The sequence below is a fragment of the Culex pipiens genome, chromosome 1 (assembly GCF_016801865.2).
Source record: "Culex pipiens pallens isolate TS chromosome 1, TS_CPP_V2, whole genome shotgun sequence".
Classification (NCBI taxonomy): Eukaryota; Metazoa; Arthropoda; class Insecta; order Diptera; family Culicidae; genus Culex; species Culex pipiens.
The window spans coordinates 47321366-47343934 of record NC_068937.1 but is presented as its reverse complement, the minus strand read 5'-3'; the positions used below and the strand labels follow the sequence as shown (position 1 = coordinate 47343934).

At 37.7% G+C, this 22569-nt stretch overlaps 2 protein-coding genes across 5 annotated transcripts in view; one reads left to right on the top strand and one right to left on the bottom strand.

Annotated features, from left to right (window-relative positions):
- The window catches only part of LOC120426591 (AF4/FMR2 family member lilli-like), a 133696-nt gene that overhangs the window by 34080 nt on the left and 77047 nt on the right, over nucleotides 1–22569 (bottom strand). The gene's annotated exons all lie outside the window — the stretch shown is intronic.
- On the top strand, nucleotides 14605–15645 carry LOC120426594 (uncharacterized). Of its 2 annotated transcripts, none has more exons than XM_052711472.1 (3): nucleotides 14605–15150; nucleotides 15207–15314; nucleotides 15447–15645. In XM_052711472.1, exons 1-3 carry the CDS (start codon nucleotides 14901–14903, stop codon nucleotides 15518–15520), a joined length of 432 nt encoding a protein of 143 aa, XP_052567432.1. In that variant the 5' UTR covers nucleotides 14605–14900; the 3' UTR covers nucleotides 15521–15645. The 2 variants fall into 2 exon arrangements, with proteins under 2 accessions (XP_052567432.1, XP_052567462.1); XM_052711502.1 differs by having other exon boundaries at nucleotides 15212–15314; nucleotides 15447–15470.

Sequence of the window (22569 nt, the reverse complement as noted above, 5' to 3'; positions counted from 1 at the left end):
TGTCAAATTTAAAATAAAAGAAGGGAATATGGGTAATTCTCCGCCAACTCACACAGCAGTTGCCCCGACCCCTCTTCGATTTGCGTTAAACTTTGTCCTAAGGGGTAACTTTTGTCCCTGATCACGAATTCGAGGTGCGTTTTTTGATATCTCGTGACGGAGGGTCGGTACGACCCCTTCCATTTTTGAACATGCGAAAAAAGAGGTGTTTTTCAATCATTTGCAGCCTGAAACGGTGATGATATAGAAATTTGGTGTCAAAGGGACTTTTATGTAAAATTAGACGCCCGATTTGAAAATTCCGAAAAACGTATTTTTCATCGAAAAAAAGACTAAAAAAGTTTTAAAAATTCTCCCATTTTCCGTTACTCGACTGTAAAAAAATTTGGAACATGTCATTTTATGGGAAATTTAATGTACTTTTTGAATCTACATTGACCCAGAAGGGTCATTTTTTCATTTAGAACAAAATTTTTCATTTTAAAATTTCGTGTTTTTTCTAACTTTGCAGGGTTATTTTTTAGAGTGTAACAATGTTCTACAAAGTTGTAGAGCAGACAATTACAAAAATTTTGATATATAGACATAAGGGGTTTGCTTATAAACATCACGAGTTATCGCGATTTTACGAAATTTTTTTTTTCATGTTGGTCGTCATCGATCATGGCCGTTCATGGTCACCCGCGACAGACACGGACGACGAAACAAAGAGAAACGCAAAAAGTAACTTTTTCAAAACTTTTTTTCGTAAAATCGCGATAACTCGTGTTGTTTACAAGCAAACCCCTTATGTCTATATATCAAAATTTTTGTAATTGCCTGCTCTACAACTTTGTAGAACATTGTTACACTCTAAAAAATAACCCTGCAAAGTTAGAAAAACACGAAATTTTAAAATGAAAATTTTTGTTCTAGATGAAAAAATTACCCTTCTGGGTCAATGTAGATTCGAAAAGTGCATTAAATTTCCTATAAAATGACATGTTGCAAAATTTTTTTTCAGTCAAGTAACGGATAATGGGAGAATTTTTAAAACTTTTTTAGTCTTTTTTTGATGAAAAATACGTTTTTTTTCGGAATTCTGAATACGCCATCAAATCGGGCGTCTAATTTTACATAAAAGTTCATTTGACACCAAATTTCTATCTCATCACCGTTTCAGGCTGCAAATTATTGAAAAACACCTCTTTTTTCGCATGTTCAAAAATGGAAGGGGTCGTACCGCCCCTCCGTCACGAGATATCAAAAAACGGACCTCGGATTCGTGATCAGGGACAAAAGTTACCCCTTAGGACAAAGTTTCACGCAAATCCAAGAGGGGTCGGGGCAACTTTTCCCGATTTCGTGTGAGTTGGTAGAGAATTACCCTAATATAAAAAACTCAACTTTCAAATATTGAACAAATGGCAAAATGTACATTTTTCTTTGGGTAATTCTCCGTCAACTCATACAGCAGTTGCCCCGACCGCTATTCGATGTGCGTGAAATTTTGTCCTAAGGGGTAACTTTTGTCCCTGATCACATGCGATAAAAGAGGTGTTCAATAATTTGCAGCCTGAAACGGTGATGAGATAGAAATTTGGTGTCAAAGAAGCTTTTCTGTAAATTTATACGCCCGAATTGGGGACCAATCCATAAACCATGTGGACACTTTTTTGAGAATCTGTTACCCCCCCCCCCCCTTGGTGGACAATTGTCCATACAAAAAATAACTTTTTTGTATGGATCGTGGACAATCGCACAATTGTTAAAAAAAATATAACCCTGCAAAGTTAGAAAAAAAACACGAAAGTTTAAATGAAAAAAAAATTTATCTAAATGAAACAATGACCCTTCTAAGTCAAGGCACATTCGAAAAGTACATTAAATTTCCCTTAATATTACATGTTCCAAAAATATTTACAGTTGAGTAACGGTAAAAGGCAGAGTATAAAAAAATGTTTTTTTTTTCGATGGAAAATACGTTTTTTTTCGGAATTCTGAGTACGCCATCAAATCAGGCGTACTATTTTACATAAGAGTCCTTTTGAAACCAAATTTCCTTCTCATCACCAAATCGGGCTGCAAATTATTGAAAAACAAAAAACCGGCCCTCGGATTCATGATCAGGGACAAAAGTTACCCCAGAGGACAAAGTTTCACGCAAATCGAAGAAGGGGGCCGAGCAACTGCTGTGTAAGTTGGTAGAGAATTACCCAAGTTCAAAAATTTGAAAATGCAAGTTTCCCAAGGATCCTAAATGGGACCTTCATGGTTCAGTTGACATGAAAATTAAAATTTCGACATCTTTGTCTTTTTGGTCATGTGTTACGTAACCATCTGCACCTTTCTGTTTTAAATTTATACCTATGGAAAAAAATCTAAGGATAATTCTGGTTGCCCCCCCATTTGGTCTGGGTTCAATCCTACACGGAGAAAAAAGAGTTCCCAAAATCGTGAACAAGCGTTCATGAAAATGGGAACCACGAACAAAGTGTTCAAATTTCATGGTACGTTTTTCAATTTCGTATCATGAGATTTGAACACTTTGTTCAAGGTTACCATTTTCATGAAGCTTGTTCACGATTTTTGGAACTTTTTTTTCTCCGTGTAGTCGGGCTGGTGACATTTTTCAAGACGAGATTTGTCTGATCACGCCTTCCGTCGGATAGGGACGTAAATGTTGGTTCCGGCCTAACTTAGAGGTTATTGCATAAAGTTTCAAATCTTAATCGATTGATATCATTAAACGTCGCCTCAAAATTGCTTCAACGGTCTGAAAGTGCTTAGCAAAACTTCTTTTACGACAATTCCACTCTCCACCACGTAACACCCCTTAACCCATCGCAGAGCCCATAAACCATAAACTTGTAGGTCAATGTTTTCGCACAAATTCCACAAACTTTTGCAGCAATTACTCGCGCTTAAAACACGCTGCTCATCCGTCTTACGAAGGAGGGAATCGCCGTGTGAAAGTGTGTGTGTATTTGCCAACAAAGTGTACTCGAACGGGTAAAAGATGAAAACTTACGACCCGGGTTCATCCCGGCATAATTACCTTCCCCTTAAAGTGCACCAACCTCTCGCACCCTCCTCCGTTGGCAAACACATAAAACGCACATTTTAAGCTTAATCCACGTGTACAGTGGGGAGAAGTTTGCCAACCTCACGCCACCCCTTAAGGGAAAATCGCACTCTGGCACACACACTCGCCTTTTTAACTCGTTTTCCACGCTACCGGGGGCTGGTGAGGAAAAGTTGGTTAAGACCACTTTGAGACGGTTTAATTTCACTCCGGTACGTACTTTCTTTTTCTTTTGCTCATTTTTTAAGTAATGCTTGGGGCGTGCTTGACGGTTTTAGGATTCATCAGGAAAAGTTGCACTTTTTTTTTGCTGCTGCTGCCATGTTCTTAATTTTGCATGGCATAATTAAGGTCGTCCGCCACGTTGATTTTTTCGAGAGAGGGGAAGTATAGTGGTATACGGTTATGAGACTTTTCCGGAGCAATTTAAAGTTTCTGCTAAATTTATGGGCATTGCATTTGAAGTGGTTAGGCTTAGGAGAAAGAATAAGTACTAAATCTAACAGAATTGACTCCGAAGTTTTTAAAATTCATGAGATTTCATTCGTTTTCTGTTTCCTTTCAAGGTCATGAAAAAGTGTAAATAATTGTGCAGATTCACTGCAGCTATTGCAGATGTGAGTTGCTGCTGCCAATTTGTGTTAAACATTTCCAAACAAATTTGGCCGGTGGCCTTAATTCCCTTTTCAATCCGTTGGAAATGCACCGATAATGAAGAGTTGCTCATTGCTCATGCTGCAGACAGCCCCTTAAATGTGCATAGTTCAAATTCCTCGAAACACTTGTTGTTTAAGCCCCAGAGATCCAATCAGCAGCTAAACTACTCCCTGAAATTTCCATGCCCATTCGATTCATCGCAATTGTCGTTTGCTACCGAGTAAACTTGAAGTAATCACCATTAGGCCGTAAAATTCCCAGATAGATGACTCCGTCCTGCCTGCTCTGCCCAGAGAAGAGAGAGTGAACTTGACATCCAACCAACGTTCCCAACCCCATATAATGGACTTGCAGCAAGCGCCAGATTACATCCTAAATCATGTGTGGCGAAAACTGAAAAGCCACATAAAACGCAATGTTTTTCCCCCCTCCTGAACTATACGGGTTGTTGGGGCATAAATCACCCTCCCCAACCTCTTCCCGACTGTGTCGACTTCCGGGCGACACTCGGCCGGATATGCTGGGCCCAACAACACTATCGAATTTTGGGGCGAAACAACTGGGTGCGTTATCCAGATGGTTGTAAAATATGGGGTTGTAAATGGAGGAGGGTTAGGGTGGTTATGAAGTTTTGCCTCTTTAAACTCCAAATTGAAGAAATCTTCAAAGAAAGCATTAAAAAACAAAAATCTAAAAACTTTTACAAGAAAGAACCACCCTAGAGTCTAAATTATGACTACTTGTAATCTGCAATTTCCAAGTAACATCGTTGCCACTGGGTAAAAGCTGCTGGCAATTCAGTAGTGGTAGAGGGGAAAGCTCCTGGTTCCGTAAACAGTTTGCCATTTGTCTGAAAATCACCGAGCGACAAATATGGGTAGGCAGGCAGGCCCGCTGCTGCCAGGAGATTTTCCGAGCGTTTTCTCCCGCAGGATTCATTACTTGGAGAGGTTGTGGAAAAATTGCCATGGGATACGATGACGTCGGTAGGAAGTACGCCAGTATGTCGTAAATTTGAGTAAGTTGTTGTTTTCCGGTGTAATGTGTAAGGAAATGGTTGGTTTGAAAAATTGTAATGTTTGTTAGTGCGTTGGTGTCATTTTTATAAGAAAAACAAATTGGAAACATGGTCAAAATTGATCCCAAAAAAATCATGTATTTGACTCAACTCAACTCAACTCAACTCAACTCAACTCAACTCAACTCAACTCAACTCAACTCAACTCAACTCAACTCAACTCAACTCAACTCAACTCAACTCAACTCAACTCAACTCAACTCAACTCAACTCAACTCAACTCAACTCAACTCAACTCAACTCAACTCAACTCAACTCAACTCAACTCAACTCAACTCAACTCAACTCAACTCAACTCAACTCAACTCAACTCAACTCAACTCAACTCAACTCAACTCAACTCAACTCAACTCAACTCAACTCACTCAACTCAACTCAACTCAACTCAACTCAACTCAACTCAACTCAACTCAACTCAACTCAACTCAACTCAACTCAACTCAACTCAACTCAACTCAACTCAACTCAACTCAACTCAACTCAACTCAACTCAACTCAACTCAACTCAACTCAACTCAACTCAACTCAACTCAACTCAACTCAACTCAACTCAACTCAACTCAACTCAACTCAACTCAACTCCGGTAGTTTTTTTTCTTCAAAATGGTGAAATAAATTGTCACGCCACACTCCCTCCCAAATTCTTCCGCCGTGATTGACTGATCCTTCTCTCAGTCCGGACCATTCAAATTGTCCAGCTGCCTCACGACTTGAGTACCTGAAAAATGTCATTACGCTCGCTGGTCTTAAATCTGTCGCGGCACCCACTTTGGCCAGAAAGCCATTAGCTGCCACCGATGATGATGATGTCGTCCTGAACGATGTTGTTGTTGTTATGTGAGCCATGTTTACGCTAAGCCCTCAGCCGGTGAGTAATATATATTTTCACTCAAGCGCCAAACCTCGCCGTCCTCTCCCGGAATTAGTCGTCCCCCAGACCCAGGAACTTCAGACCAGACCCCGATAACGGTGACACTTTGGGAAAATTTATTTTCCCATCCTCGAGTAAGTTTTACAGCGCAGCCAAAATTTATTCCCGTTCTCGGGGTTCTATGGTTGGCCGTTTGTACCACACAAGCTATACTTGACCCACGAACTATGTTTACACCGGGGTAACCACAAAATGAAACTTTCTCGTTCACTTCTTCGTCAGACTCCAAAGTCTGCCGCAGAAACCGCTTGTTTTCACTACCCCGTATAGTTACGGTGCACCGGTCGTCTGACCCCGATATATCACCAAAGGAGAGGGCTAGTGAGCAATTCTCTACCAAAACCGGAAATGGATTTTAATTGTATTTTTTTTATTTGGCTCAAACTTTGTGGGGGCCTTCCCTATGACCAAAGAAGCTTTTTTGTGTCATTGGTTCACCCATACAAGTTCCATACAATTTAGGCTGCATGTCCATACAAAAATGGTACGTAAATATTCAAACAGCCGTAACCTTTGTGTGAATTTTCTGATCAAAGTCTTCGGCAAAGATGTAGGTTGAGGACTATTGAGAAAAAAATAGGTAAACGAAAAAAATTGCAGATTTTTTAATAAACTTTTTTTTTTCACAAAAACTCAATTTCCCAAAATACGTATTTTTTGATTTTCGAGATTTTTTTATATGTTTTAGGGGACAAAAACCCGCAACTTTTGAGCCTTAGAAAAAACATGGTCAAAAAATCTGCCGCCGAGTTATTTATTTTGAAAAATAGTGATTTTTGGAAAAAATCGAATTTTTATGCAAAAAATATACCAAAAACAACATATCAAAAAGTCTTGAAAATCAAAAAAATACGTATTTTGGGAAATTGAGTTTTAGTGGAAAAAAGTTTTTTTTCCGTGTACCTATTTTTTTCTCAATAGTCCTCAACAATACCTACAACTTTGCCGAAGACACCAAATTGATAAGAAAATTCACTCAAAAGTTACAAATTGTATGGAGACTTGTATGGGTGAACCAATGACACAAAATAGCTTCGTTGGTCTTTGGGAAGGCCCTCACAAAGTTTGAGCCAAATCAAAAAATAAAAAAAATAAAAATGGTCGAAATCGGCCGATTTTGTAGAGAGTTCCTCTAATAGCATACAGAGTTAGGCGCTGGAGGTAGTCTCTTTCCTTTTGCAAGGTGAAACCGCCTAGATGTATACTATTAGTAGCACATGCCAGCATCGGTTTAGGTGGTGGAGCTGCCCATAATCATTAAACATTATCCATTCATTTATAATCATCTATAAGGTAATTTGCACACGGTTCCGATGTCTCGAGGGAAGAAAAGGGTTGCGGTTATTGAGTTGATCGAGTTCATAGATGTTCAACGCTGACTAGAAAGGTTACATTTTGCTTTATACTTATTTGTGAAAAAACAAGGGCATCAACTCTCGATTTTTAAAATGGAACAAAACATTCCAAACCGCTTCGGCTTTCATATCCATAGAAAGTTCTGTAGCTTAAGTTGATCTAACCTCCAAAAACGCACAAATATTCCACCCGCAAACAATTCCCAAAAAAAAAAACCATAATCAATCACTCTCTCATTACTCACTGGTAAACAAATACCCTTACTCATTCGCAGATATGTTCGGTTCTGCCGTCGCCGCGGGCCATTAACAATCCGTGAGATTAGCCTTGATTTGTTGGTTTTGCTGTGCCTTTCTTTCAGGCTTTCCCCACAAAACAACAATACGGTTTCGTACTCGAAAAAGAAGCAAGTCTTTTGCGAAGAAAAATGATTAATTTGGAAATCTTTCTCCGGAGGGAAAATGCTAAACAAATTACTGACCCATGAATCAAATCCGGACATGAGTGAGTGTGTTCTCGAAACCCACTTCTCGTTGACTCGTATCGCAAGAGGTCATACAAACAATAGCAAACAACAAGTTATATTGTTGTTCAGCAAATCAATCCCCAATCTCGCACATATGACAAACCGTTTCACATTACGGATTGAATGGAGTTCAGAAAAGAACGAAAGCCTCACCTTATGCCGCAAATAGCGTGACAACAAAACGATCGAAGACTGAAGTAGAAGTCCTCGTTTAATTGCCAATCTCTATTCGATTTGCAAACAATGGGGGTGGTTTTCGACGACACACTCACACACATAAGTAGGTTTACCTCAAGCAACAAACTAGAGCAGCTAATGATTTTTCCCACAAGGCACGTACACTACCGGGTGAAGACGGAGAAAACACCGGCATCAACCCATTGTGGATGACGTGACGAGAAGTGGTGTGGTGTGGGTGTGAAAGGCAAACAACTTGTCGTCTTCGTCAAGCCGTTACGGTAGCACTAAATTGGCACCTTAATCTGGGCTCATTGGCACTATGTGGCTATTAACGGGGTATTTGTGAAGAATGGAACTTTTGAATGAAAACATTTCAATAACTTTAAAGTTAAGTCAAACATTGTAAACAAACTAAAATCACACACATGCACATTTTTTAAATCCGTAGTAACAGTTCAATAGGGCAAATCTGGGATTTTTAACAAGCAGCCTATCCCCCTATTACTAGAAGTGAACTGTAACTTGAGCAAAAGGGATAGACTGCTTGTTTCAAAAGCAGATTCGCCCTATTGAACTGTTACTACGAAAATGTGAATTTTATATTCGAGATTTCCAAAAAAGTGTTCACGTGATTTTTTGATGGTCCCAAAATCATTTCTCCGAAACGATTAGTAGAGTTTTCAATGAAAAATAAAAATCTAAAATAAGTACTATCTTTCTCCATAGAAATGAGTTACAATTGCATTTTGCTGGAGACGCATGGTGCTTTAAGTTCGATAAATGTACTCAAACCGATATTTGTGTGTTTTTTTAAACATTGTAACTATGAATATGGGATGGGTCTACGTGGTCAGAATGAGCTCAAATTTGGAATTCAGCCTAGTTATGGGACAATCTTTGATTGCATGGGGTAGCCCTATTAGCGATACAGAAAAAACTTTTTTGTATGGAGCGTGGACAACCACCAATTCGGAGCTTTTGGTACGGTATGTCCACGCATCCTTCTTTCCCTGTTGATTCGGTGAAATGTGATCTGTTCTCAGAATCTGTCTCTGCGGATAATGCAACGCAGTAGGCCTGGCCGCTTTATTTTGTTGCAATACATGTTCGGGGTTACTCGGATGTAATGCAATCATTAATATTGACAAGAAAGGACTTGGGGCCAACCGGCCCCTAAGATGACAGTTTTTGTGAGTTGCGCGTATTCACCGACAGATGGCAAGTGGGCCTCGTCAGAGTCCGCCCATCAAATACGAAACTCAAAATTTGTATAGAATTTTTTTTTTCGTGACGGCTTTTACGGCACGCTCACTTCAACTGTTCTAGACTAATATTTGAACGTGGCTTATTTTGTCGTTTTAAACCAAAATCAGGCAAAAACTTTAATTATTTAAACTATTTGCCATTTTCAAAAGTTTGGCTAGATTATATCGAAGGCCGCCATCTTAGGCCCACTGGGCCCACAAAACGGGGTACGCTCAGTTTGTATGGGAGCTGTCAACATGCTCTCTGGCTGCTTGGGGCGTAATCTAACCACAAGCTCTTCCAGGATGCTTTCATCGGACTGGCTGCGCTTGTGTTCGATTAGATTAGATTAGATTAGATTAGAGCGTGGACAACCATCAAAAAGTGTCCACGTGGTTTATGGATAGATATGGATTGCTGGATCAGTTACAACGGAATCGACGTAACACCTTATAATGTGGCCCTCTTAAACCTTGCGGTTTCGTCAACGGATCCACAGGCGTGTATCGTTCTTTTTGCGACAAGACTCCGCCTCCCGGGTCTGCTAATTGTGAAGGTATAGACACGGGGAGAGGGCACCGAATACCTATATTTACACTTAGCATTTTTGCGATCAGTTACAAATAGGGTGTCAATTTTTTTCGCGTTTTCTGGATTTTTAAAACAGTCATTAAATCCACGTTTTCATTATACTTGTTATGTTTTTCAATGGAATTATGTTTACGAGTGTTTTACACACATGTCTGCTCTACAATTTTGTAGAACATTGTTACACTTTAAAAAATAATAAATAACACGAAATTTTAAAATGAAAATTTTTGTTTTTAATGAAAACATTACCCTTCTGGATCAATCTACACAGAAAAAAAAATGTAAATTTACCCAACACTGAAACCATGTTTCATACGTAAACATGCTCAATGTAAATTTGAAAACCAATGTAAAGTGTTGTATTTCATCTAAAGGGCCTTCATGTAAAATGAGATTCAACGTAATGCGTGTATCAAATGTAAATGAACCCTCAACCTATGAAAAATGGCAAATTTGAAAAATGAAAAACATGTAAATTTAATTCAGATGTAAATTTAGTTTAAATGTAAACGCTAAAATCATGTATAGTTAAATTTCAAGGTTGCTTTGCGAATGACAGCTGAAGGGGAAAAAACAAAATTGATTCAATGTAATGTTTGGTGCGTAGTGAAGTGGAAGTGTTTTGAAGAATCGTCATCACAAGTTAATGTTGGATTTATATTTTGTGTGCTGTTGATTTTCAAGGTAACTAGATTGGGTCAAAACAAAACAACCGTACTCGTAGTTTTGCTGGCAAGTTCTTTTTCAACTGGTAAACGATTAGTTTGTTTGTTTTTTTTGTTGTTCGAAGTTGGGTATTTGTTGCAATTTTTTCGACTTCCCGGTAAATCATACAAATTCTTGGCCGGATCTTATCCATAAACTGATCCGGCAACATGTTTGGTTTGCTTTTGTGTTTAGAATTCCGTAGTTCCGTAAGTTACAAAAGCGCGAAACCTCGGATGTAAACAAACAGTCTATCCCACTTGCTCTAGTGACATTTACGTTGAGTAAGAGGGGGACAGGCTGTTTGTATACATCAAAGGATTCGCCCTGTTGAAAATTTACTGCGGAATTATTTGTAGTATGAAAATTATTTCAATCTTGAAACAAAATTTGTCAGCACTAGACCAGACGTCCGCAGAAAATGCTTCTGCAACTCTGTTTAAAAAACTGGGTTCACAAGCCACACTCACCTTTGTATTTTGCAAAAAAAAAAAAATATCCAGATGTTGAAGTACACCGGCCGGTCACTTTCTGCTGAATGTGGCTTGTTCTCCATCTGTGTTGAATCCAATTCGGACAAAAGGAGCTCCACCGTGGAAAAGCTTTTGCCTACATCCCGTGTTGAATCAGTACAACCTTCCTGCGTAAGATTGTCCAACTTAATTTTTTGGGAAACAACAGGTAAATATTGATATTGATATTGATACTTACTATCGATTGTTACTTTTAAATTAGATGGAAATAAGTTTTTATTGTATTCGAAAATTTGCAACACTAATGACAGTAATGACAGTTTTGAAACGCAAACAAAATATGTTTACAAACAAATCAATTTTTTTCGGAGTTTGCACGTAAATTTTGGCATGCAAAAAAGGGAGTCTCCGAAAAAAAGCATTTACTCAAAATTGAGTATGCATACTGTAAGGAATAAATCAAGCAAAATAATGTAAATGGACCAAAGTCGCCAGATGATGTTTACATTATGAATGAGCAGGATAGACTCATTGTTTACACTTCGACATAGGCTCATTTACATTGTTTTTCTAGAAATAGACGAATTAGATTAGATGTGCTTTAATCGGCCTGATTTAGAATTAGAAATCTTCTTTTCCTTTATTTTTTCTATTTTACGGCCATCTGAACCAATACTTCTTGATTTTTTTAAAAGTCCAATAAGCTATTGTGTTTCATATCTGGAGTTTTTTTTAAAAGGTACAATAAACCAATTTTCCAGTTTTTGAGTTTTGGGTGTTTTTGAAACCGCCTTGAGTCAGGGGTATTAAAAAACACCCAAAAAGCAAAAACTGAAAATTTGGTTTATTGGACATTTTCAAAAAAACTCCAATAAAAAAAAAAAAATCAATCAAACCATCCACATTGACGACCCCCGGGTCTTTTGTGGTCTCTATTGCAAGTTTCTGCTCGAACCTAGGAGTCCGAAGGCTTGAATGAGGAGAGCACCCAAACCTCTTTCTACTCCAAGGAACCTTCCACCCCAGTGTTTGAACTGACGACCTTTGGATTGCGAGTCCAACCGCCGCCAGCGATTCCACCGGAGTAGGCTTGGTTTGGTGTGTTGTTTGTACTTATGGCATGGAGACAAGACTCCTACACCTGTAATGACTTAACGGCCTAACAACCAGGGCCGGGACCGACATTTTACTTCCTCATCCGATGGAAGGTTGCAGCAGATGGGAATCGAACCCAGAATCATCCGCTTACAAAGCGGACAGCGTAACCATTCGGCCACGCACTACTCCATATTATATTTATAGTACTTAAATAAAGAACTAGACTTAAATAATAATGCTTAATAACGTTTGTTGTTCGTTCAAAAGTTAAATGCAAAATAGCTTAGTGGGTCATGCAGGCTGGTTTTATCTGCTATCACGACTTAACTTTGTTTTGGGAGCATTTTAAAAACATATTTGCACAATATCAAGCAATTTTTAAACCGATTACTCGGAAATTGATTGAAACCCGATCGAAATACTTATCTACTTATTTTTTACTTCCGTCCTTTGGATTACTGTATTGGATATTATATCAAAACAAAGCGTACATATATATTTAAACTCTTTTTACACGTGTTTAAATGGGAAAAAATTGTTTGGAGCACACCATTGGCCTCCGACCCCCTCCCCCCCCCCCCCCCTACTGCGATATGTAATAACCCAAGTAACAAGCAAAATGCTTCTACTTCTTAGCAGGTTTTATAAAAGATTTAAAATTTGCTGCTCGGTGTTGTGATGATATTGAACAAATTTTTCAAGATTTGGGATAGAAATCTCTTAAAAATATCTTCAAGAGCACTTTAGAAGCATGACACATAGTTTTATGTCACTCTTCGTTGTTTGACTTGAAGTTATCCCAGAGAGGTTATTTTTAAGACCATTTTACATTGCCAAAACTGCCTTAAAGCTGAACTAAAACTTCTCCGTTTAATGAAAGCATAATTCAAGAGTCTTTGAACTTGATCTGTCAAATCACTAAATATTCGTACAGTCAGTCAGTTTAGTGACAAGAACCGATCCGGACCAGAATTAGGCGTTTCGAGATTGGAAAAAAATGTCCCGCGGAGTGCTAGTGTTTTTTGTTGGTTTCGTGTTGATTACTGTGACTTAAAATGTTCGTTATTTCAACGTTATTTTTCGCTGTGATTTTTTTTTTCGACAGGTGCTGGCCGAAGAAGCCCGCCCGGTTGAGAATCTGGATGCCGGTGCGTGCCGCGAGCTCCTGTCCGGCGCTCAGAGCAAACTTTCGTCGGCCTCTACTGATGTGGAACGCGCCGAGGCTGAATTGCCGTTGAAGTGGCCAAGGCTCTCGTCAAGGCTGCCGAATAAGGTGCGAGCAAAACACCAACCTGCCGGTAAATCCGTGTCCGGTACCCGTCCTTACGTTTAGATTCAAGTGCGAGATCAGTGTTTTCTTCAAAAGTCGCGACCGTTAAATGAATAAATAAATAAAATGATTTGGAAAATAATTAACATCATTGTTTTAATCCAACGACAAAAAAGCATTTCCAAAAATCTTTTTCGGATCTACCTCCTGCAAACAAATATGTGCATGCGCTACGGTCGCATTACTACGCGTTTTACTCTGCGATAAAACCGCATTAAAGCTTACTGCAGTCTATATGTTCTTACTTAATCTTGAACAAGAGCTTCTCAAGAAACATAGCTCTAATAACTGCTTTGAGTAAGAGAGAATAGATTTGATGAGATCAGCCATATTAATATGAAAAAATAACGCCCAAAAACGGAAGCCATGTTGATTTTTCTGCTGATGTAGAAATAATTGTTCCATTAAAAATTACAAATCATAGTAATTTTGAAAGATTCATACCTTCGATGCATATTTTTTCGAGGCATTTAAGAAAATTGATCAGTGAAATTTTTATGGCAAGAATTTTACGATAAAAATTGCTGCGTAAAGTCACAGTTATATTTATTTTATTATTATAATATAATTATCGGTGTAAGCTTAAGTTCATCGGCCATTTATGAATTAATTTCGAAAAGATTAAATGGATTTCACGAAATAAAATTCAGAACTGGGTTTTCTCTGACAAATCTTTTTTATCATCAACGAGAGCAAATACATTTAAGTTTACTTTATTACAGTCTTGAAGATCTCTTCTATGATGTTATAAATTTTTGAAGCTTGAGAATAAGTTTTAGAATAGCAATAAAGAGCATTTGCAGAGTATTGTGAAAATCAACGTCAAAGTTGTTTAGTTTTAAATTACTCCGCATAAACGCTCTCGATAACCTCCTAAAATAGTCCACTTTGCTCTTAACTCAGGTTTAACGCTGATTTATTGTTGTTCTGGAGATAGTTTGGCTTTATGATATTTTTTGGCTAAGATAACTTGAATCTATCTTTAAGAAAGTAAAAAAACTTAAATTGTTACTTGGGAAAAGAACGCTCCCTAAGACCAATGTCATACCACCCTTTCAAATGTTGCTCCAGAGTACAGTCGTTCTCCTACCCAATTTTGATTACACCAAACTCCGAAAAACCCCTTGAAATTGTATGACCAGTCTACCACCTGACAAGTCATTGATTTCGAGTTTAGTTGTCAATTCAAAGTAAACAAAAACAAGATTTCCAGCGATGCGTTTCTGTTCAAGAACTCGATTCTATAGAGCTTTATGACGTTTCGCGTACGCACACTAGCGCACCATTTGATTTTGCTGGCCGGACAAAATTTAACCTCACTTTTTTTCGTGTACGTACACGCAATACATACGCACGTAAATAACTCTATTTGCGTGGCGGTGGAGAAGTTTGGCAGATAACGTCGAAGCCATCACGGACTTTGTGGACAACGGTGGAAAGGTGCTGGTGGCGGGAAGTTCCAGCGCCGGGGTGAATTGTCTTCGGAGCCGAAAAATTCAATCGATTCGGACAGCAGCGCGTACTCGTACATTCCGGAAGTCCCGTTCAAGGAGTATAGGAGTATCATCACACGATCGAATCGCTCGTCGAAAGCGGCTTGTGGCAGCCATTCGTGGTTGCTGACATCCAGCTGAAGTTTGTGAGCATCGATCCGTCAATCCGGACCATGCTGAAGCCGATCGGTGGAGGACGCTACGAGACCAAGTTCGAAATTCTGGACGTGTACCAGTTAAAGGTGGACTCCGACCGCAGCTGTAATCTAAGACGCAGGTCTCACACCCATTACGAGCGGTTCATCCCGAGCATCTACGTACTACGAGATTACGGAACTGCTGGTGGAACAAGGGTTGAAGTGTACTTCACTGCACGAGGCTTCCGCCAAAGGCAAGCCCAAAACTCGTTAATCGTTGATCAAGGTAAGAATCTGCTCGTAAATGAGGTACCTGTGTTAAAACTACCTTCTTCCATGCAGCGCAGCGCGTAAGTTACAAGACAAACCGACGGTGCTGGACCCGGTGCAAAGGAGGCAATCGAAAACCGAACCTGCTACGGGCAATTCACCCTACTTTAAGGAATAGCGGTAAGTGTCAGTCGACAACATCAACTACAGGAAAGTGCATGGTTGCAACATGAATTTGCGTCCTTCAGATGATCTTGGTTGATTGAATGAATGCTTAAATTTAGTAACTAATCTCCTTTCATTTCTTATCAGCTGGTCTTAACTACTTGGTGGTGGAATATTTGGTGGAGAATGGTGCTGACTTAAACGCACATGACAAGGGATGACTGATCAGCTTGCCTCGTCGTTCGACCATCTGGATATCGGACGGTTCTGATCGCCAATTACACGAGTCTGGATCTGGCTGCAGCTGAGGACGTCAAATTCTTGCTTCAGGGTGAGACTTCGCAAGCACCCAGTGGCAACGCTGGATTGCTGGGCGACCACTTGCTCTCCGACCAAAAATCTTCCGCGTACGGACACCTTCATCACTATCAATTGCAGTTTCTTGAATGGACGAGGCAGGTGGGACAAATTTTTAAACATCAGAATAAATTGCAGAACTAATTTTGTATTTATGTTGCAGGTCCCGGTCCTCAGGTGCCTCAGTCTGGCGCAGGATGCCGAATTAAATGTCGAAATGCTGCAGAAAGTCGCCAATGTCCGCCGTCTTCGCTAGTTGGCAGTTTCAACATTTGTTCGAGGTTTGGATCTGCATAGCTGTAAGTATTGAATGCTTTTGATTTTCAAGTCAATTCCGCAGAGCTAAAGTCACAAATTATAAGAGCATTAAGGTATTTTTTTTTTCGTTTAGTATAATTTCATATTACTCCGTTGAATTTGAAATCTGATGCTTTTCTGAAAGCTTTTCGTCAATTGTAGTTTGGAAATATTTTCATTTGTTTATTTCTGAACGATTATAAGAACTGTTTCAATAAAGTTCAGTTCTTCAATCGATTCGATAATCAAACAAAAGAACTATTTTCAAACAACATTTGGCTACAAAAGCATTTGAAATTTACATCGGATTTAAAATTCAACGGAGTAAAAAAATTTTCAGCTTCGGTAGATTTACATCATTTTCATCGGAAATTTACATGTTTTGAAAGCGCTGTTTGTTCGGCAGATTTACGTCGGAAGACATGTAAATTTCAGATGAAGTTGTTGTAAATTAGCATCATTAATGACGTGCACTTTTGGTACATCATAAATGATGTAAATTTACCGGATTTTTTTTCTGTGTACATTGATCCAGAACGGTAATTTTTTCATTTAAAACAAAAATATTCATTTTAAAATTTCGAAAAGTACATCAAATTTCCCTTAAAATGACATATTCCAAAAAAAATTACAGTCGCGTTACAAATTCTGAGTACGCCATCGAAAAGGGCGTACAATTTTACATAAAAGTTCGTTTGACACCAAATTTCTATCTCATCACCGTTTGAGGCTGCAAATTACTGAAAAACACCTCTTTTATCGCATGTTCAAAAATGGAAGGGGTTGTACCACCCCTACTTCACGAGATATCAAAAAACGGACCTCGGATTCGTGATCAGGGACAAAAGTTATCCCTTAGGACAAAGTATCACGCAAATCGAAGAGGATTCGGGTCAACTTTTCCCGATTTCATGTGAGTTGGCGGAGAATTACCGTTGTTCAAAGCCTGATTCAATGTTTTCAGACCATGAAGCTTCCTGTTCAGTTGCTGATGTTATGTGCGAGCAACGTAATGAATTCTTTAATAAATAAATAAATACGCGCACAAACACACACTCACACTACTCAACAAGATGATCCTCATAATATAAATTGAATTTTCTCATTTTTCCTGTGGCATTGCTCGCTAGAGCATAGTTTGAGTCCCGAAGAAATAGAGTCATCCAAGCTACACACTAGGTTCCAGCTCACGGAAGTTATGGTCAAAAGTTTATTTGATACAAACAAATATCAATTCCGCAAAGCCCACAGTCCCAAACCGTAATTGAAGTTGGACTTATTCCGAAGCACTCGCCGTGGCCCCTTTTCATAAATATCAGAGTCTTTGTGTTTTCGAAGCTGACGCTCCTATATGGCATCGTATAACTCCAGCCAGAGAGAAAGGATATCTCGGGCTGCCAATCTGGCCACATTGTACACTACTCGGCCCGGCAAAAGGCGGCGCAGACGGACTGCCCCCGGATTTGACTCGATGACGCCACCAGCTGTCAACGGGCCAGCTTGCCACAATTGGCACTTTATGTGGCGGCGTTGGCACTCACTGCGTGGCTTTCCAAAAAGGATTGAGGTGAATTGGCTCTGGGAGATAAAAAGTCGATAGCACGATTGTTGCGATCCGACAAGCTGGATTTAGGGTTAGTTTTTGGATACAGTTAAGGGGAGGAACTTTGAGAAGTATACTTTTAAGGCCAAAACGACAAATTTGCGCAGAGATCTTGTCCAAAACTAGTCCGTCTCACGGTACCCAGCACAATCTAAACCGGCTTTTTTTCTTATCCAATTGAATGTTCCTTTCTTCCGCGGCGCCACCACCCTCGGCTCGGAAGTTGCCAGCCTTAATTGAGGGGCCACCCGAGAATGACAGCCATTTTGGAGACCGAGATCACTCCTCCAAGCGGTACACAATAAACAACATCCTCAATGGCAAATTAGATAAGAGAGCGAACCGACAACGGGGAAACGATGGAAACGTTGGAGTATTTGTTGAACTGGGGGAAAAGGGTGGTGCAAAAAAAGGACAATTGCCTTTTGTCAGTTTGTCCGGCTGTTATAGTGTGGTCTGTCAACATTTGAGCGGTGGGGAGTTGGTCACTTGACGATCGCATGTTCCATTTTTTTGTATTTTTTTTTGGTGTTACAAACATGTAAATCGGAAAAAAAATCAAGGATTAGTTTGAGCACACCCTGCAAGTTTTTAGATCTGTTTGCTGAGCATTAAGCTACAGTATGTAAAAATAGTAGTTTATGCAACAAGTTGCAAAAAGAGGATTTTTTAGCACGAGTCGTACATTTATCCAACGAGGTTCACCGAGTTGGATGAATACGAAGAGTGCTGAAAAAATCAAGTTTTGCATCGAGTTCCATACAACATTTTTTGCAATTCCAAAAAACACACACTGAGTGAAATTTTATGTCAAATTTTCATGTATTTTGTCAATAAATCGTTGAAATCAATTTTTTTTTGAAAAGCGTTACTTTTCAAAACAAGTGCTGAAAAGTTCAACTTTTCAGCACCCATTTGAGTGCTGAAAAGTAGAACTTTTCAGCATTTATTTTGAAAAGTGTTGCTATTCGATTCTGTTATTTTTGGTACAGAAAAGTAGGCTATTTCGTCGTTCAAGAATGACAGGAAAAGTAAGTAGTTTCACGACGGAATTGCAAAAAAGTATTTACACCCCTTGGGCACTATGCACATATTATGATGAAACTTCTAAACAATTTAATGTTGACAGAAACCTAGTACTACGTTTTGTTCAAAAACTCATGCCGAACATTTTGTTACAAAAAGCTCATGAAAAGATGATTTCCCTAAAAAGTTATATAACAAATAATATTACAAAAATCAAAAAAAGTGCAAAAAAAGTTTGTACACCTTTCGAAAAATTAACATAAATTAAGTTATTTGATGACAAATCACCATAAATCCAGTCTCCCAACTTCAAATAGGCATCCTTGACTGATTAAAAAAATAATTGGGATGGAATATAAAGTTTACTAACTATCGGGCTTCGTTATGCACACGATATTGAGATTTTTACCCCAAATTTCAGCCAATTTGATCTATTCAATTTCGAGATATCACAGTACTCGTAAATCAACTCAGTGATTCGAGAAAAAAACGCTCAGAAATTTCGAGAGTTCGCTTAACGAATTGCAAGATTTCTAGCTTGAACCATCTGTTAAAAAAAACCAAGGGGTTTCCAGCATCGTGTCAGACTGGCCACTAATCCGGAATTACTTGGAACTTAAGCAAGTAATTCTGTAATTCCGGATTTACTGAGTAATTCCAGAGTAATCCTGGTAATTTCTGATATTCCCAGTAATTCTGGTAACTTTAGGATTGTTTTTTTGTGAAAACATACTTCAGAAAATAATTAAATAATAAAAAATAACTGTTAAAAAGATAATTTCGGTAAACCTTTTATGATTCTATTTATTGCCTATTAATTTTCTTGTAAGAAACCAAGGTTATACATAGCTAGTACGGGATCATTCGGATTCTGAGTAAGTTATTCAGTAATTCCAGTATGGCTCCGCAATTCTGCAGTAATCCTTGTAATTCTAGAATTACCTAGTAATTCGGTAGTAATTCGTGTAATTCCATAGTTACTCAGTAATTTATTGTATTTCCCATTAATTCAAGTAACTAGAGGAAATTTTGGTATGTTTGACAGGTTAAGCGCTCTTTTCTAATTCCATCCAATTTGCTGATTTTCATTATTTAAATAACTTATTTAGCAAAACTTTTTGTAGAAACTTGCTTGATCACTTCGTATTGAGCTATTAATCCAACGATTTCAGTTGAAAGCGCTTTTAATGAGCTGTAATTGAACGTCAAAGACCTGATATGGCAACATTAGAGGCACGCTGGGATTAGATGCTGTTCCCCTACTAGTAATTATTTAAAGGGAAATCGGCAGAATGCATTTCACTCATACTTGAGCAGTTCTCTAGGATTTCGGTCATTCGATTTTTTTTGTATTTTTTAATCCGACTGAAACTTTTTTGGTGCCTTCGGTATGCCCAAAGAAGCCATTTTGCATCATTAGTTTGTCCATATAATTTTCCATACAAATTCGGCAGCTGTCCATACAAAAATGATGTATGAAAATTCAAAAATCTGTATCTTTTGAAGGAATTTTTTGATCGATTTGGTGTCTTCGGCAAAGTTGTAGGTATGGATACGGACTACACTGGAAAAAAATAATACACGGTAAAAAAAATGTGGTGATTTTTTTATTTAACTTTTTATCACTAAAACTTGATTTACAAAAAAACACTATTTTTAATTTTTTTTATTTTTTGATATGTTTTAGAAGGCATAAAATGCCAACTTTTCAGAAATTTCCAGGTTGTGCAAAAAATCACTGACCGAGTTATGAATTTTTTAATCAATACTGATTTTTTCAAAAAATCGAAATTTTGGTCGTAAAAATTTTTCAACTTCATTTTTCGATGTAAAATCAAATTTGCAATCAAAAAGTACTTTACTGAAATTTTGATAAAGTGCACCGTTTTCAAGTTATAGCCATATTTAAGTGACTTTTTTGAAAATAGTCGCAGTTTTTCATTTTTTTAAATTAGTGCACATGTTTGCCCAGTTTTGAAAAAAATATTTTTGAAAAGCTGAGAAAATTCTCTATATTTTGCTTATTTGGACTTTGTTGATACGACCTTTAGTTGCTGAGATATTGCAATGCAAAGGTTTAAAAACAGGAAAATTGATGTTTTCTAAGTTTCACCCAAACAACCCACCATTTTCTATCGTCAATATCTCAGCAACTAATGGTCCGATTTTCAATGTTAATATATGAAACATTTGTGAAATTTTCCGATCTCTTCGAAAAAAATATTTTTGGAATTTTCAAATCAAGACTAACATTTCACAAAGGCCAAACATTCAATATTACGCCCTTTTAAAATGTTTGTCTTGATTTGAAAATTCCAAAAATATTTTTTTCGAAAAGATCGGAAAATTTCACAATTGTTTCATATATTAACATTGAAAATCGGACCATTAGTTGCTGAGATATTGACGATAGAAAATGGTGGGTTGTTTGGGTGAAACTTAGAAAACATCAATTTTCCTGTTTTTAAACCTTTGCATTGCAATATCTCAGCAACTAAAGGTCGTATCAACATAGTCCGAATAAGCAAAATATAGAGAATTTTCTCAGCTTTTCAAAAATATTTTTTTCAAAACTGGGCAAACATGTGCACTAATTTAAAAAAATGAAAAACTGCGACTATTTTCAAAAAAGTCACTTAAATATGGCTATAACTTGAAAACGGTGCACTTTATCAAAATTTTAGTAAAGTACTTTTTGATTGCAAATTTGATTTTACATCGAAAAATGAAGTTGAAAAATTTTTACGACCAAAATTTCGATTTTTTGAAAAAATCAGTATTGATTAAAAAATTCATAACTCGGTCAGTGATTTTTTGCACAACCTGGAAATTTCTGAAAAGTTGGCATTTTATGTCTTCTAAAACATATCAAAAAATAAAAAAAATTAAAAATAGTGTTTTTTTGTAAATCAAGATTTTTTGCACAACCTGGAAATTTCTGAAAAGTTGGCATTTTATGTCTTCTAAAACATATCAAAAAATAAAAAAAATTAAAAATAGTGTTTTTTTGTAAATCAAGTTTTGTGTGATAAAAAGTTAAATAAAAAAATCACCAAATTTTTTTTTACCGTGTATTATTTTTTCCAGTGTAGTCCGTATCCATACCTACAACTTTGCCGAAGACACCAAATCGATCAAAAAATTCCTTCAAAAGATACAGATTTTTGAATTTTCATACATCATTTTTGTATGGACAGCTGCCGAATTTGTATGGAAAATTATATGGACAAACTAATGATGCAAAATGGCTTCTTTGGGCATACCGAAGGCACCAAAAAAGTTTCAGCCGGATTAAAAAATACAAAAATTAAAATTGAAGAAAAAAGACCGATTTCGTAGAGAATTGCTCACTTGATGCCTTTTATGGTTGTAAGAAGTACAGAGCGGATTCGGAATGAATGCTGGATGAATTTGGATGCTCTCTAATTCAAATGTGTTGGGATGAAAAAGCACTCAAACGTCAAAATCAGTTGTCAAACTGATGTTGATATTTACCCATTATTCGATGATTTCCAAGTAGGGTGCCCAATTTTCCCAGGTTTTGAGTTTCTCGGAAAACGGAAAAAATATATTTTTTTATTCCCGGGAAATTTTTGAAAACGTCAGGAAATCAATGTTTTTTTTTGTATCTGTTATGTTTTTCATGCTTTGAAATCATACTATTAGCTCAATACTATTAATATCAATCTAAACAAGGATAGCAGTTTTTAGATAGCCTTAAAGATTTTTTTGTTCTTTGTTGTGCTTTGAATTTCAAATGCACTCAAATGCCAGAATCAGTTGTCAAACTGATGTTGATATATACCCAATTTTCTCAATGATTTCCGAGTAGATCGTCCAATTTTCCCGGATTTTGAGTTTCCCGGAAATTTCCAGGCCAAAATTAGATTTTTGTTTAATTCCGGGAATTCCCCGTACAAAATATAAACATTCTCGGGATTCGGGAAATCACGGTTTTTGAAAAAATCCCGGGAATTTTGTGCCGGG

What these genes read in the sequence shown, in the direction of transcription:
- LOC120426594 (XM_052711472.1), top strand. Translation starts at nt 14,901, where the DNA reads ATGCTGAAGCCGATCGGTGGAGGACGCTACGAGACCAAGTTCGAAATT. An exon ending in CTCGTTAATCGTTGATCAAG is followed by an intron (nt 15,151 to 15,206) that starts GTAAGAATCTGC and finishes TCTTCCATGCAG; the next exon opens with CGCAGCGCGTAAGTTACAAG. An exon ending in CCCTACTTTAAGGAATAGCG is followed by an intron (nt 15,315 to 15,446) that starts GTAAGTGTCAGT and finishes ATTTCTTATCAG; the next exon opens with CTGGTCTTAACTACTTGGTG.